Genomic DNA, 16887 nt, shown 5'->3' on the forward strand with positions numbered 1-16887 from the left:
CAGATTCGAAATTCAAATGTAATATTTTTTTATAATTAAGTGTAACAGTATTTATGGCCAGACTAAGTATATACCATTCAGTATGCAGCTAATTCAGACAACAAGGGCTTCAAAAAATTAGGAGGTTGAACGATCTTTTATCTTTTCTGGAGGTTCAAAATACAATTGTCACTTAATTTTTTGGGTTTGTTACCTCAGAAGTATTGACTGGGTGAACCCATTTATGATTCGCTTGTTTTTGTAAACTGGTGCCTTCCATGTGGTGCATTTAAATTTGGTCTAGTTCAAACGATTTGAGGCGGCTCAGTCTCCGTCAAAACAAATTTATTTATATAACTATAGATTGTATTTACCAACATACATTCAACAAGAGGTAAACACGATTTCATCGAAAGTGCAAAAACGGCTATAGCGTGTCTGATAATATCAAAAAGGTCCCGCGGCGATAGATAGAAACAAGGAAGAAAATATAGAAATGATGTAAGATAAGGCACATGAGGGATTGATGAAGAAATTTCTAGATAGTATTAGCATTTTATTATGGGAATGTTAGTCGTGAAGCAAGAATGATATATTATGGAGTTGGTATCTAATTAATTTTGTTGAAATAAATGTTATTTGTTAACATTACTGTATTCTAATAAACTATGGGGTACCATAGTAACTTAAAAATAATAAGCGGCCGATTAGCTGTTTTTATTGTTTAAGAATGCTTTTATAATTTCATTCGTAACAGTACAATTTGGAGATATGTACGTATTACATAATGACAAAACTTGTGACTGAGATATTCGTTATCCAAATCTTATCGTATAGAAAACATCCCCAAAACGAATATTCTAACAGTTAGTCGTGTTAGTTAATCTATTTATAAATCAAGAACAGCTGATCTGTTTTGGATGAGATTTGGTAATGAGATAGTTTGAGACTTGAGAATGGACAGGATAATTTTTAGCCGCAAATTGTACGGGAACGAGAACAACGCGGGGAATTCTCCGGGTCAATCTTTTCCTTCGACAACAAAGACGAAGCCGCGAGCGAAAAACTAGAATTTAAATAATCATTTATTCCAGATCAAAAACCAGTTGAGATATCCAACCAAAATATGAAACTAATCGCACAATATTAAGCCATCGAAAAATCGAAAGAGAAACCACACGTATTGTGACAGATGTGTGATAAAACATTTGAGGCGCGTAGAGATGTATCCGCGATAGCAACGGGTTATGAATGTTAATCACAATAGTTTGTTGTCATCAGCTGAAGGTCCATTGTTTGTATGACATCAGGCGGCAGAATGAACGCTTTGGCGGTCTAGTCATCGCTTTGAGAGGCTTGTAGGTTCTAATGATCTGGCATTAGTGCTTAAAAGGCCCTTTTTGCTTATTATATGACACTTCGTAAGTCAATAAATAATCATCTTTTTTATTATTACTATTTAACTCCTTACATGAAATAATTCAATCGGCGGCGTGATTTCCACCAGGGTGGGAAGAAAGGTGAATGCGAAATATGTTTTAATTTTTGAGTAAGGAAATCTAAAAAATCTGTCTTGTAGCCTAGCACTTCTAAACACCTACCATTTTACTTTTCCTTAGCATTTTGCTATCCGTTCTATTCCTCAAAATGTTTCAATATGTATGAAACAAGTGATCTAATTATACGGACAATTACCCTAATATTGTCGTCTGTTACTTAACAAGGTTTGCCAATATCGTGCATCAATTGATATACCATCTGACCCTATCCGAATACTAAACCCATGAATCGGTATCCTGAGCATACTAATCGGTATTTATCCAGCTTATTATGCAATACCCTTTCTGTTTCTTATAGGTCATTGCTGGACAATGGTAATCTTGGGTCTTGTTACAAGTATGTTTCAATTATTTTAATTTTTTAACCTGAGTAACAAAGTGCACTTTAATCATATATTTTATTTTGATTTTTTGTTACATTTTTTTATATATGCAGTCCTATTTGATTCATGTAATTAATATATGTATGTATAAATACAGTTCCAGAAACTTCCAGAATTCGTTCAAAATAAAAACTGAAGGATTGTAGAAAATTGGCACAAAAACTAAATATGAGAATACTTTAAATTATAAATTTGAACTTTAATCCATGAGAATTGGTATATTATGTGCATTGATCACTATCCAGTCCAAACTTTACGCACACTTAAACGAATAAAATACATTTAATTAGTTATATACCAGTCTAGACTTCGGTTACACACTGGTAATTTTCAATAGATTTGCGAGGTAACAATGCAAAAATTGCTGGATAACGAGGTAGTTGCCACTCAGAGCATCCTGTGTTAAACAAGGCCAAATTAAATACACCATTATGCCCAAAAATGTCGCTCCATGATTCACAGTCTGGTTATACATAAAATGCAGGTTCTTCCGGATCGAAGAGCGTTGTGAATGCATTTTTCTATCCGTATATATCCATATTATACTTATAGCGTAATAGTATAAGAAAATAAAATGTGTTTAATAAAGATTGGTATAAATTTTGTATTCAAGTTTTTTAACATTAGTTACATATACATACTTTCATATTATAATGATACACAGTAATACTACATTACAAAGGTTAAACCAGGACACAAATTTATAATTACATTACTTATAAATCCAATTTGTAAATAAATATTTGTCAATATAGATATCATATAAGTATCTATTATAATGATTACCCTTGTTATCACCAACTTGTCTTCTATAACGACATTATTGGATAAAACGCGGAGTACGAATTTTACAATTACTAAGAATATTTTATCATACATTATTAAGGTAATATGAAATACTAAATTTTCTTAAAGAAATACTACAGATCATTTTAAAAACGTGTTGCGGTGAGGCATTTATTTGTGGACCTTTTACAACACTGCCCATTGTTCGATAATCTTACTCGGCCTAAAATCGAATCATGTGAGTACCTACGTAATTTAAATGATTTTTCAGTATCCGCCAACGCTTTGGATTTACATACAGAAAGGTGCATAAAGGGACAGATACAATTAATCGGTTTGCGTCACTACATGTTTTTAACAGATATTGCCAAATACGAGTTATGACTAATGATTAAAATACTATTGATTTTAGCCAAAAAATCTTTCATATCGCAGTTTATTGTTAATGCTTTTAATGACTTCTGATTGACTTAAGATAGTTCTTATCGTCACGGACACATTATAATATGAACTATAGTACTATGTTATCTGTGGAAGAAATAAATCTGGACGAAGCCGCTGGTAACACTATATATAGAAATACTAATTTCTATAGCTAATGTATTATTCTGCTATATAAGCCGCATTACTGTCACAGTATCATCAAAATCCGTTCAGTGGTTTACGCATAAATAAGTAACAAGCATCATACATTTTTACTAACTTTCGCGTTTATAATATTAGTAGGATAAAATACCCTCATGAATCAAGGAGCAAGAAGACATAACCGTAGATCTCCGCAATACATATTAGAAAGTTGCGCCAATGTTCGAAAGGTAACAAAATTATCACTCAGACAGGCTCTTAATTTAATCTACTAACATCTATACATGGGCAAAGGTCATTTGCTTCCACAGTGGGCTAAGCTGCTCAGATACTATCAAAGATCATGAGGTTATTCAGTACATTTTATATTTATTGAAATACGTCTAAAGGTGTGTTGCGTCGTATTGTGAATCGGTACTGATGGAGAGATCTTGATTCGTATCTGAGTGAGGCTTAATAAACCTTTATCTTAGAGAATTGATGTACAATTAAAAAGATAAAAATTGTATGGAAAGTATTTTTTAATTTTTAGTTTTATAGCATTGAAATGCTTTATAAATGAGAAATTTTTGAAAGAATGGAAAGTATTTTTTTATGTCATAGCGGGTAACTGAGCTGGTGGTTCGCCTGATGGTAAACGAACACCACCGCCCATGAATATTCGCAGAGGCTCAGACCTCTGAGAATGCGCTGCTCGCTTTTAAGGGACAAGGGATAAGGAAAGGATTGATGACTGGAAAGAAGGAATGGACTGGGAAGTGTGGGAGATGGAAATAGGCCTCCTCTAGCTAGTGTTGCAATGGGACTGTGATAAGGCATCTAAAGAAGCAGCGTTGGATAACTTAACTTTCCATAATTATTGTGGCTTTTGTATAGAATGTCTAGGAATCATCTAATTATCCTAAGTATAACTGTTCTTATTTGATAGTTTCAATTAGATTTATTATCATTCATTCATCAAAGTTTCAATAAATAAATTTAATCTGTACCATAACTATATAAACTGAGATGATATCTTAAAATTTATTCATAATATTATTGATCGAATATATTAAATAAACAGAGTAGTTTTGCTTTATTTGTTATAATAGAAATGTAAAACATCCAGAACTATTTATAAATTCATCCTATTGCAGTTTAATCATAAAACCTTCATGTAACATTATTACAATTTTCACTTTTATTTTTATAACAATTACTAAACATAACAATATTTTCGAAAGAAAGCGATATATGAGCGAGTCCATGGATTACGAGGTCTAACCTTCTAACCTATACCCATAAAGTCAAAAGATATCTGAGCATACGTTTAGCGGGAACCTATTACAAGTGTTAGTTACGCTGTGCGATTAGGTCTGTTATCGTCTGAACCTCACGTATAGGACCTAAATAAAGGTTAATGCAGGGAAGTGATAACACGCTAATGAGGAACACGCGTGGACAATAAATCCTACTAATCCTACTAATATTATAAATGCGAAAGTTTGCAAGGATGTGGGTGTTTGTTGCTCTTTCACGCAAAAACTACTGAACCGATTGCAATGAAATTTGGTACGTAGACAGCTGGATAACTGGAATAACATATAGGCAACTTATTGTCCCGATATTCCTACGGGATACGGACTTACGCGGGTGAAACCGCGGGACGCAGCTAGTAGGTTAAATGTGATAAAACGTCAAGTTTAAGAGAATCTATAATACAAGTACTACATGTGCGCTTTCTAACGGGGCGAAAGTATATTGTTATAAGTGGCCGTTTCCTTCCAAACACGTGTGTTCTTTTTTAGGTTATCTTAGTCGGAAATAAGCGTTTTTGCGAATTTCTCAGAGGATGTGACTGTTTCCTTAGAGTGGATACTGTAAATTTATTTGGTGCTGAGCTAGATTATTCGTTGGGGACAGGTTTTAGCAGTTGCAAATATCAAATTAAACAATTTTGTCTCTTTTCAGTATATACGAAGGGAGTCACAATTTTATAAAAGAAAAGTATACATTTTTCCAACCTCTTATTTAGAGTTATATTATTAACTATAATTTATACTACTTCAGAATGATAATTCACGTAAAATTTTATGAGTTACAAGTGTGTTTTATAGGGTTTCAAAAATAATGCTAATTTGACAGTGTAATAGAAAATGCAATGCTCCAAATTTGATACAATAGAAAGAAATCACAAAGATACATAGACCAAAATTACTGATTAAAAACCACGCTATTATATGGGCAATCATTCCGTATTTTTGTCATATTATTCTTCAAGAAATATATTTTATAGAGAATTATTATTTCTGAGCTATGATACGTACGCATGTGTGTGTGTGTGTGCCTAATTCTAGTTCTTGTAATCCACTTAATTAATGAATATTTTTGAAGTCTATCTGCTTATCTTAATGGTCTAGTATTTAGCATTAAATAGCAATGTTGGCGCCTTTTAACATATCAAATAGGGGCTATCTAGTATCTTAAAACAAGAGAGGATCGTGTTATGTTTAATATCAACAGCTATCAAACTAGAAATATCGTCAAGTTCTATAATTGAATACTATATACAACGGTTTTTAAATACGTCTCGACCTATTCACAAAATTCAATGTGTTTGTACTAGTGTTTAAATTTAATTTCAAAATAGATATAAACATTTTATTATTCAAGTATGGAAATGCTCAGGAAACCGATAAATTGAACATCATATATATAACATATGATTAAGTATATTACAATCAGGTATAATCATAAGGATTATTTCAATTGTCCGCGAGTGTAAAATAAATTTTCACAATACTATCCTTCAACCCCTTTTTTATCCCCTTAGGGGTAGATTATATCAAAATTCTTTATCTGCTAATATCTATCTGCTTATCAAATTTCAGCCCGATCCATCCAGTGGATTGGATTTGGTTTTGGGATTTATAAGTTTCTTTTTTGGTTTGGGCTTAATATTAAAACTGGTGGATTGCGAGTTGAACGTCAATGACCTGACGTTATAGGACCAAATGCTGGTGTTTATATTATTTTAAACATAAATACCATTTGCATATGTTGCCTAAATGTGTTACATTGACTAAAATTTTTATGTAATGTTCATTTATAGATTTTTTTTTAAACCCTCATAGTAGGCCTGTGTACCAGCAGTGGGAACATATATAGGCTGATGATGATGACTTATAGAAAACAACCAAAAAGTTTCATTGAACAGGTAACTCATAAAAATTTTGAATATATTAAAATTTTATAAAAATAAATAAAAAACGCTGATGAATATGCTAAATTACTAGTGAATTCAAATGACTTACTAATGAAATTTAGTAACGAATCAAAAATTTCATTATCGAATAAATATGTATGGTAAAATTAATAAAGTTAAGCTTTGCGAACTTTGTGGCCAAATATGTATTCTTTTACGACTTGGTCGTAACCGTCCAAGCGCTTCTTTATTCTTAAAATATAGCGCATAAAATGTATGTAATAAACGCACCCACTAAAGTGAATAGGGAGATATAATCACTATAAGTTTGTTGACTGGCAGAGATCGCTCTTAAATAATAAGTTTCCGTAATAAAAATGAAGTTTTTATAATAAATACACACAGATATAGTTCCTTTTAAATTAACTTAATACCGTACTGTGTTTCAAATAAATATAAAAAGTTAAAGGCATCGAGACATTTTCCTTCGAAAAGCAAATAGCAACGAACGAATAGGTACTTAACTACAAACAAACAAAAAATCCTCTAACGTGAACTAACTAACTGTAATCAATTTAAATATAAATATTTAATTTAAACATTCTTATCTTTTCCGTAAATAATATATAATTACTGCGCTGATTGTTCGCGAGACTTAATAAAATGACATCACGCTTCTAGACAAGTTAGTCATAGGTTAATAAAACGCAGTATATATTTTTAGATGAATTTATTGATGTATGCAAGAACACACGCAGTATCTTACATTTCAATTAATCGTTCCATTTTATTCTTGCAAATTGAGTCTTAACATAATGCCATTAGAAGATAATTTTGAAGTTACTGATGTAGATAGTTTTGCAATTTGCTTTTTTTCTTTGTAGTTGATTAATATTTTATTTAAATCGAAATTTGTTGTTATTTTTTAAGATGGCTACAGAACCTATGTATTAATAAACTTTTTTATCTGTGCCTATTTTTATACAGACAAAAGTTGTTATGATGTTGTAGTATAAAATAAACACATACACAGAAACTATATAAACATGATTACAGGTTTGATTATTTATTATTACTGGCATAAAATTAAAAAGTTAATATACAACTGCATAAATTAAATATATATTAATAAACTTGACACTGGCAAATAGTTGAAACTTATTGCCATAATGGAAGAAAAAAATATATATATTACTTAAAACAAAATATTTGAAAATGGAACGTCAGAATGGTTTGTTGTTATATTGTGATGACTTTTTTTTTTGTTTCGATTACGATGTTACTTTTGATACCTACAGATATATATTAATTTGACGAAACAGTGTAACATCCGTCAATAAATCACCGCTGCACAGTTTTCTGTCAAACGAAGCGATTCTTTTGGCGGGTATTCGTAATTTATAGCCCGTAAATGTCGAATGTTCTAGATGTTCTCACGGAGTTCTTAATGAAAAACGGTACAAAGCGGAATCGTTTTGCCTCATTGTCTTTGCTTTGTTGAATTCATTGAATTATTATAGCATTGCTGTACGTCCTGATAATGATTTATTTAAAATAGTGATTTATTAAAATGATTCATTTATGTAAAAAAATAATGATAATTTGTTATGCTATATATAAGCTAATCGGTGTAGATAGGGGTAAGTAAGGATACTAACCAAACACTCACTGTTTTAGCCCGAAGGTTATTGCAAAAATATTTTTCAAAAAACCATTAAAGTCACGTGTATAAAAAAACAACAATTTACACTCAAACATGACACGCACCAAAACCGCCTCGTACTAATTAAAAATCACCTGATTAAGCTACTACATAATTGTTATCTCGACATCGAAAACAATTAATCACTAATTGATCGGACTGTAAGCGGCTTTACGTAAAACTGAGTTAAGAAAGCGGTTACGAAATAACTCGTTTAAATGTCAACTCGACAAATTCTCAGTATAAGTGAAAGAAAATGCATGCAATGTACATTATGGTACTAGATTTGCGCTTTGACGCGATTTTCTTAGTCGTAACTTGTCTTTTAATTATGGTAAATATATGAGAATTTATGTATTAGGTAAGGGATTGAACAAGACTTGGTATTTAATGATAGTGTGTGATATATTTCTTCTAAAAGTTTTAGAATTGCTAAAAGTAAGCTTTCTGCATCTATTTGTATTCGTACTACTAAGTACAGTATAGATATTCATATATGTATTTTTTACTGTGATTTGGCAGATTTTAATTAAATCCCATATCAGGCTAAACATAATAGGTAATTGTTCGTAGGAAAAATGTTATTTACCTGTGGCACGCGAAGACATATGAAATACGAAAGAACATAAGGAAAATAATCAAGCTTTTATGCGGGCATTCTCCAATAAGATGTCCGTTAAAGTATATATTATAAGGGATATATACGTAAGGTATAAGTGTTCATTCAATAGCTTTGATATTCTCCTGTATTGGTTATCCCTGATTTAATGTTCATTGACAATGCAAAGATTACAAATAAGCAATAAAATATATCCGGAAGTACGTCATTTCAGTTTGAACTACGTAGTTACTAGAAAACGAGTTAGAAAACCGCACAGCACTGCATAATTATATGTAAATAATTTATCCATAAACAACATGTATACAGTGTAAAAAATAGTGTCTCTGCATTTTAATTCTAACACTCATACATTATATTTAATTGGACAGTGTTATCCAAACACATTAAAATCAATTATATTTCACCGGGCAGAGACTGACAAACGAAAATATACGACTCGTTTTTAAATCAATGAAACATCAATTAAAATCACTCAATGATGAAAAACAAGTGAGCAATTAAAAACATTACGATAAATTTGTTGAACGTAAACCAGTTTCGTTCACCAAACTTATGTTGGCTTCATACGATTTCATATGTTTTAATATTATGTCATCTATTTAGATAGCATTATAGCGATTTGCCTTAAGGGAGTAATGCGAAATTTATTTAGTTGTTAAGATCATGAGTATTTTAGTTTTTTTCAGTTTTCGAAGACATATATGATAGACGAATGAAACGAATATAAGTTTCTTAATAAGCTATATGAACATGTAAAATTTTGCCCAAAAATCTACAATTTTATAAATCGTACTATTCCTATCCTACTAATATTATAAATGCGAAAGTTTGTGAGCATGTGTGTATTACAAACATCACTCTTTCACACAAAAGCTACTGAACTGATTGCATTGAAATTTGGTACGCAGATAGCTGGAGAACTGGAATAACATATAGGCAACTTTTTATCCCTATATTCCTACGGGATACAGACATACGTGGGTGAAACCGCGAGGCGCAGCTAATACCTTCACATTTCAACAGTTTTGTTTGCTCAAGCTTGCATGACAAACACAGCGCTCGTGAATCATTCATAATTTTGATGGTTAACTGTCACTTTATTTATATGCTACGTGTCATTTTTCTGAATCATAGCCCAATCAATTAAAATGATTAAGTGGGTAACTCGTAGGTGTGTGACGATATTAAGCGTTAGATACTATGAGTTGGTGTGTATAAAAAAATTAGATAGAGAATCAGAGGAAATAAAATGAAATAACAATTCCATATGTATCTATTTTACAAATTCAAGAGTTCACCTGTCCATCTGTAAAATGTATTTTAATATCGAAAGCAAGTAAGAACTAACTAAGACCGTTTGCCACCAAAACCGTATGTAAAACTAAAATAAATAATCATAATCCTACCACTATTACGACAAGCGAAGTAAAACCATTATCGATTGTAAATTCAAACCTTGCCATTACAGCATAGATCACCAAACCAGACTTCCTGCACGAGTGGTAATTAACGAATTTACTACTATAGCTCCGTTAGGCCGTAGGTGTCTCTTGCCCAATGTTAGCCAATTCATGAATGGACAGTCCGGTCCACCCACGACAGCCTGTCTGCGGCCTTTCTAGAACACGTGCTTGTGTGTGTAACAGGTTAACTATAGTTTGGAATAGCGACAATTGCATTGTGCTTTGGGGGTCATTGATTGCGCTCGATATGATTTTGTCACGTAGATAGGCCCCTGGTGATATTTCGGGAATGTTTGTGAAGGAAATAGTACCCCTTTCCTACTTCTTTGGACGATCACAGGGTTAATGGACGATTCCTTATCTGCTACTTACGTTGATACGGTCTAGTGTATGTGCGTGTAGGTGTGTTTATGTTTGTTGGGAATATTCTATGTATTTTATTCCACTATTTGAAATACTATATGACACGTCCAAAATCTGATATTGGTAATTAAAGGAATAAATAATATTTAGTTGAAATGGGTCAAGGTTAGAAACAATTTTTTTATAAAACAATCAATGAACATATCACAGCACATAAATGGAATTGATTCCTTCGAATATGAGTCATATCTATTGTATCATATTACACGTTTTTAAATAAATTCAACTTAGTAGCCTATTAATGCGAATATAAATATAAGAAGTAGCCTTGATAATGCGTGGGTGTAAGACGTTGCTCATCACTTTCTAAACAACTGCTCATTTTCGTTTATCTTGTTTTATTGTTACGAATGGCTAAGATGTGACATCGTTAAATAATGACATCGAAAATTCTAAATATTATCATGACACTAAACGATTCCGTATTAGCTATTGATCGAATGCAAAAGCGCTTTTAGTTAGTGAAGAATATAGTTACTTTTTACTTAAACTATTTCACGATATTATGTACCTACCTAATCTGTAGTCAATCTCAAAATTAAGTTACTCCTCTCAATATCTGTATTATTTCGTCACGCGGTTTCACCCGCGTAAGTCCGTATCCCATAGGAATATCGGGATAAAAGTTGCCTATATGTTATTCCAGTTGTCCAGCTGTCTACGTACCAAATTTCATTGCAATCGGTTCAGTAGTTTTTGCGTGAAAGAGGAACAAACATACACACCTACTCACAAACTTTCGCATTTTAATATTAGTAAGATAGGACTAGTAGGGTGTGTTTGTTAGTCTATAAAACGAGGACGATCTGAGTTTTGAATGAAATTTCATACTGACATAACATATTTCTTAAATAGCTCTTGGATCTGCATGTATACATACAAGTAAGAATATTATACCTCACACTACCGGTATATAAAATCACATACAAATAAAAAAAAATAATATCAACATATAAATACGGGTCTTCTTTAATTTTCACTGAAAATATAAACTTTTTGCACCTACCATACGTAATATGTTATTCAATACTATGAAGTATTGTAATAAATATTAGATTTCATACATTAATTTAATTTAATTTACACATTACCCATCATCCAATTGCCATCTTCGTCGAGGCTTTTGTTAAAATTACCTGTAACAAAAAATAGTTATATTAAACATAATGTCTTTTACATTTTTTAAATTAACATCAAATCACACATGAGCCTTAAAAACTGGCAGTGATAAGTTTAATGTTTGTTAAAATCACCTGTAACAAATCACGTCATATTAAACATAATGGAGATCGCTACGATTGGTGAAAATAGTACAGATTATAAGAAATTCATTTGTAATTGGATCTGTCAGGATTTCATCCAATATTGTATCAAAGAATAGCATATTATATTTAGTTCAGTTGCATTAAAACTCGTTGACTGTCGATTTATTAACATTTTCAACCGATGACAAACTCGAAAGAGGACTTCATTCCACTGAACATTCTGTCTATTTTTTGTCTCGATAATTACATGGATTTATTTTTATGATGTCTTATTTAGATTTTGGAACGTTACCTCCCTATAGAGACTACGGTGACCTTTTTGTAGACGACTGGTTTTATACAAAAAGGTTAGTTCCCCATAGCTTGCGTATGTTTCCATCAAAGTAATGGACTGAGGTGTTAATTTTATAAGCCGGTCAGCTATAACAGTACTTCCATACTTGTAACACGTTTATGAACGTACTGGGTTAGCTTTAACTACGGTTTGAATTGACTTTGACTTTAAACACGTTATTTTATGTTTCATATCTGTTTGATGAGACTTTATAATAGATGTTTAAGAAATATATGTTTACGAGTATATCAATTAAACAAGAAATCATAGAGGAAAGACTTAAATCGTTGTTATTAGAATTTATGTCACAATGATTATAATGTTAATGAATTTAATATCTGCAATACTTCAATGGTATCTTTTATTAAAGAAATTTGAGATCATATCAAGACTAAAACAATATAATACATTTTATTCAACATACATAAATAGCATATTCATTTATAAATGAAGAGAAGAGAAAACAAGAAAAGAATTTAACAATTATCAGGTCAGGCGGGCTTATTGCTTATAAGAGATGTGCCAGCCAACCGCTTGATAGGGTTTTTTTAAAACTTTATAATAATGAATGAACTTAACTAGTATTATTCTTCGATTGATAAGTCCTGGGTTCCTTTATATAAAGAAAGATCTGGTTGTGTTTTCTACAAAACTTTTGCAACATGTCCTCTTACTTACCTTACGAAAAATATTGATCTCTTTTCTATTTAAATTGTATACAAAACTTTCTTTGCACTAAATTAGACCACTAGCAATCTCATATAATGTCCACGTTATATTTTGTTCAAATACGTAATTGTTATTAGAAATCACATCTTGGAATTTATCAAAAAACCTTGATCAATATCATAGACAGGCTTTTGAAGCCAACACGTACAGAATTACCTCACTAGATATCATACCCATACTTAAGCCATTAACTATATTTTCTGCCCATCACTCGATAATCTATCTTAATAAAGAATAATATAAATAGTTCGTCTGAGTGGCGATTTGAAACGCCTGTCTCTCAACCGTTATATACGCCATTGTTGGGAGTACTTATTGCCCTAAATAGTTGAAATCTCATTCGACTATCAATGTTAATGGTATATATGTGTATAGGTATTCTACGTGCTTTTCTTTGTAGTAATTAAAATAACACGAAGTTTGGAGGTTGTACTTACTAGTTGATTGCGGTAAGAGTATGTACAGATAATGTTTTTGTGATTGGTTTTTGGTATGATGGTTCAACGATATAAGCGTTATACGTGTTAAGACGATAGATAAAAGATTGTATGTATTCTACTCTTCGAAGGAATATCATGAGAGAAAGCAAAGAGGAAAAACACTGCTATTGTAAGATTCTATAATGTTGCAGTGATGTATACAGACAAGATCTTTGCGGATGTAGGCAAAGTTTGATAAGAAATACAAAACTAAAAGGCATTGGGATTTCAATACGGTTGTAGAACGATAGCGTAAGGTACGCATGGTTAAAACATAAAGGTATAAATAAGGGTAGTTTTAATACATTTAAAATATGTGTGATATTACTATCATTCGCATGAGAAATGAATGAATTATAACATAAGACTTAAGTCATTAAATATTGAAGAGGATCGTGCCGACCTCTAGTCGTAAACCAATCTCATATAAAAACGCTGTTAAAATAAAACCAAAGGTTATCACTATTCTACAGTCGTATTGAATCCGTGACCCACATTGATATATTTCATTCATAACTATCGAAATCGATGAATGTATGTTTGACGATTTGTGGAATCAATTCAACTCCGCTCGGGGCGCTTTTAAATGTAACCCTGTATTACGGCTTTTGTGGCAAAATATGCCAAATTTTCTTAAACATAAAGTTGATTCTTTTAAATATTAATAAGTAGCATAAAATCGATCATTGTGAAGTCTAGTGACGATATATAGAGTAGGAACATATTGTTATATAAGATATAGTATTCTTAATAGCCAACATGACATTAAATTATTTCATATCGTAAATTTAAAGCTATCTGATATGAAATTGCTGATCTTTCCCAAAATAAACCATATCTATTCTTAATTAATGAAGACAGGTATTATAGAATTTTCTGTTTTTCGCTATAACATATATAAGCTTGTATATGCCTCAATTAATACATACTGTTTATATAATTATTTATTTTTGTATTAACATTATTATACACTCTATTAAATATATCAAATGCTATGCGAAAAATGGTCAAAATAAATAATTTAATCAGTCACAAATTTGTAACCCAACCGATGCCTTGTATGGCATTCCTGGCATTTCATATAATTACCAGTAACAAATTGGAATTATTGGAACACATAAATCTATGCGTTCGTGATAATTGAGTAAATTTATTGTAGCCAACGATAGATAATACAGTTGTAATTTATTGATATTAATGAGATGTAATACACGATTATGCGTACCTACAAACAGAGTTTAACTAACTTGCCAAATAACTGATGATTATGATTGTTTGACTACTTGTTTTGTCTTTTAAGATTTAAACGTATGAAATAAAAAAATCTCGTTTATCCAAAAGAGAGAAAATATTAAGACGTTGACATTGATATGAAAAGAAATGCTGTCACATACATTTTTTGGCGCCATAGCTGACAATAGACGTTTTAAGTACTTTTTTCTAAGTAGGCAATCATTCAGTCAGATTATAAAATTAAAAAGTACAACGTTGCTATAAAAATCTTCTAACACAAAACATTTTTAAGAATTAAGATCAAAGATTTATCTTCGAGACCAGCCCTAATTTCGTCTGTTTCTAATAAAACATTCGCTACACCCTAGCCATGTCTAAAAATGTCATACCATATCACAAAGGTCGTATACGATTGACATTTAACTCAAATAGATTTTATAAATGCTAAGATATAATGGCATTAGCTTGTATACTTCACAAAGCATGACTGAATTTCAATTTATTTCAACTGCCCTGGTCCCATTGATGATATATCTTAAGATAAATAAGTGCTGGGGCTATGGTAAATAACTGATTTATATTGAAGTCCTACTACTAATTTAAACAGAAAAAAATTGTCACATCCATCCTAGAACAAACATCTGATGGATAGATTTTCTTCCTCATACGAAAAATTTCATATAGGATAAAGTTTGCACTGAGATATTTTATAACTTGTATTATATACGCGCGTAGTTACTAAGGCAGCTAATTCGCAGGAAACTATAAGAAATGTAAAGCTAAATCAGGAAGTGGTTTAACCATAAACTAAAGTGGTGAGCGGCAAATAATAATAAAGGAATCTTAAACTTCCATTTCCAAGTTTTATCACCCCGATAAGTCGACTGATATAAGAAATCATTAAGCGGGCAATCCGAGTGCCAATAGTAAGACAATACAATGGTATCTTAAGTGTTCGAGCAAAAATAGTTCGTGTCGATGTTAGATAGACCCACCGGGTAATTGCTTCCGACTAGTCTGGTACTACTAGTAGGGTTGATGGTGTTAAGGATTAGATATGTGAATTAGGGCAAGATTCGGAGCTGGATATGAATTGGGACTTCCTGTAAGGGACGATTTGTCGGTGCATTTATACGTCAAGAACTTATTGCAGTATCCTCTAGGTATTTAATGTAAAACCTTTACATATATCTGTTAAAGCAGTAAATTCGAAATATTCGAAATAGTTTATAAATACGTTAAATTTATACGGTAAGCAAACGGTTCAATAAAACAAGAATTAGAATATTTCAATTGATTAATTTCTATTTCCATTTATAATTGGAAATCAATTATAACGGACAAAATTTTAAATCTACTACAATACTAATTGTTTTATACAGGCAACCCTAACGAGAACTATTAATTTCAACTTAAACAACGTGATTTAAGTTAAGTCTTAGTTCTATGTAAATGTGGTGTTTTGGATTACGTACAATAAGATTTATTTTTAATCCCATTACAGAAGTCAGTGAATTGGATTAGAATTAACGTCACAGACCTTTGTTATTGTTCAAAAGTATTTATTATTCAAATACTTTATAGTACCAGGTTTTTTATGGTATACAGAGATCTCATTATGAGCAGCCCCAAGGAGGAAATTTCGATAGGAATTGATTTATTGTTATTTTACAGGAATGTTTAAAGAATGTTACTAAAGTCTACAAGTAGCATATGCAACAGGAAAACTAAAAACTTCATAACGAAAACTGACTAACAGTTCTTTCTTAAAATAGATAATATGAAGTAACATTTAATCTATTCCTGCGACTGATAATGGCTGAGCACCTTAATCTGATCGAGGAAAAAATTCGAGTAATTTTTTGTTATGACATTTTACCCGATTGTACGTAGATATATAAGTAATGATAATAATACGGTCACGTTTCCACAACTTGACATTAACCGCTTGTTGAAAAGAAAAGGAGTAGACAACCAGTCATAGCTGAAACAATCCCAGCTCGTTCATGAAGTTAGCAGCTGGTTAAGGAAGGACATCATAATGCGAGATATATAGAGTAGAGTATATAACAATACTATAATACTACTCTACTGATAACAATCAACTGTTAAAAAAATCCTTCCAAGAATATGAAAACACGTTCATAATAATCATTTAGCC

The 16887-nt window shown here is 31.4% G+C and overlaps 1 protein-coding gene across 6 annotated transcripts in view; it reads right to left on the reverse strand.

Moving 5' to 3' along the window:
• Positions 1-16887, reverse strand: part of LOC119833962 (protein TANC2) — a 189733-nt gene that overhangs the window by 76256 nt on the left and 96590 nt on the right. The window contains exon 2 of one of the 6 annotated variants that reach the window (XM_038358215.1): positions 11778-11822. The exons of the other annotated variants lie outside the window; for them this stretch is intronic. Within the exon in view, the coding sequence (XP_038214143.1) occupies positions 11778-11822 (45 nt within the window). The remainder of the gene's footprint in view (positions 1-11777; positions 11823-16887) is intronic. 6 annotated transcript variants of the gene reach the window in all.

The sequence above is a fragment of the Zerene cesonia genome, chromosome 18 (genome assembly GCF_012273895.1).
Source record: "Zerene cesonia ecotype Mississippi chromosome 18, Zerene_cesonia_1.1, whole genome shotgun sequence".
Lineage (NCBI taxonomy): Eukaryota > Metazoa > Arthropoda > Insecta > Lepidoptera > Pieridae > Zerene > Zerene cesonia.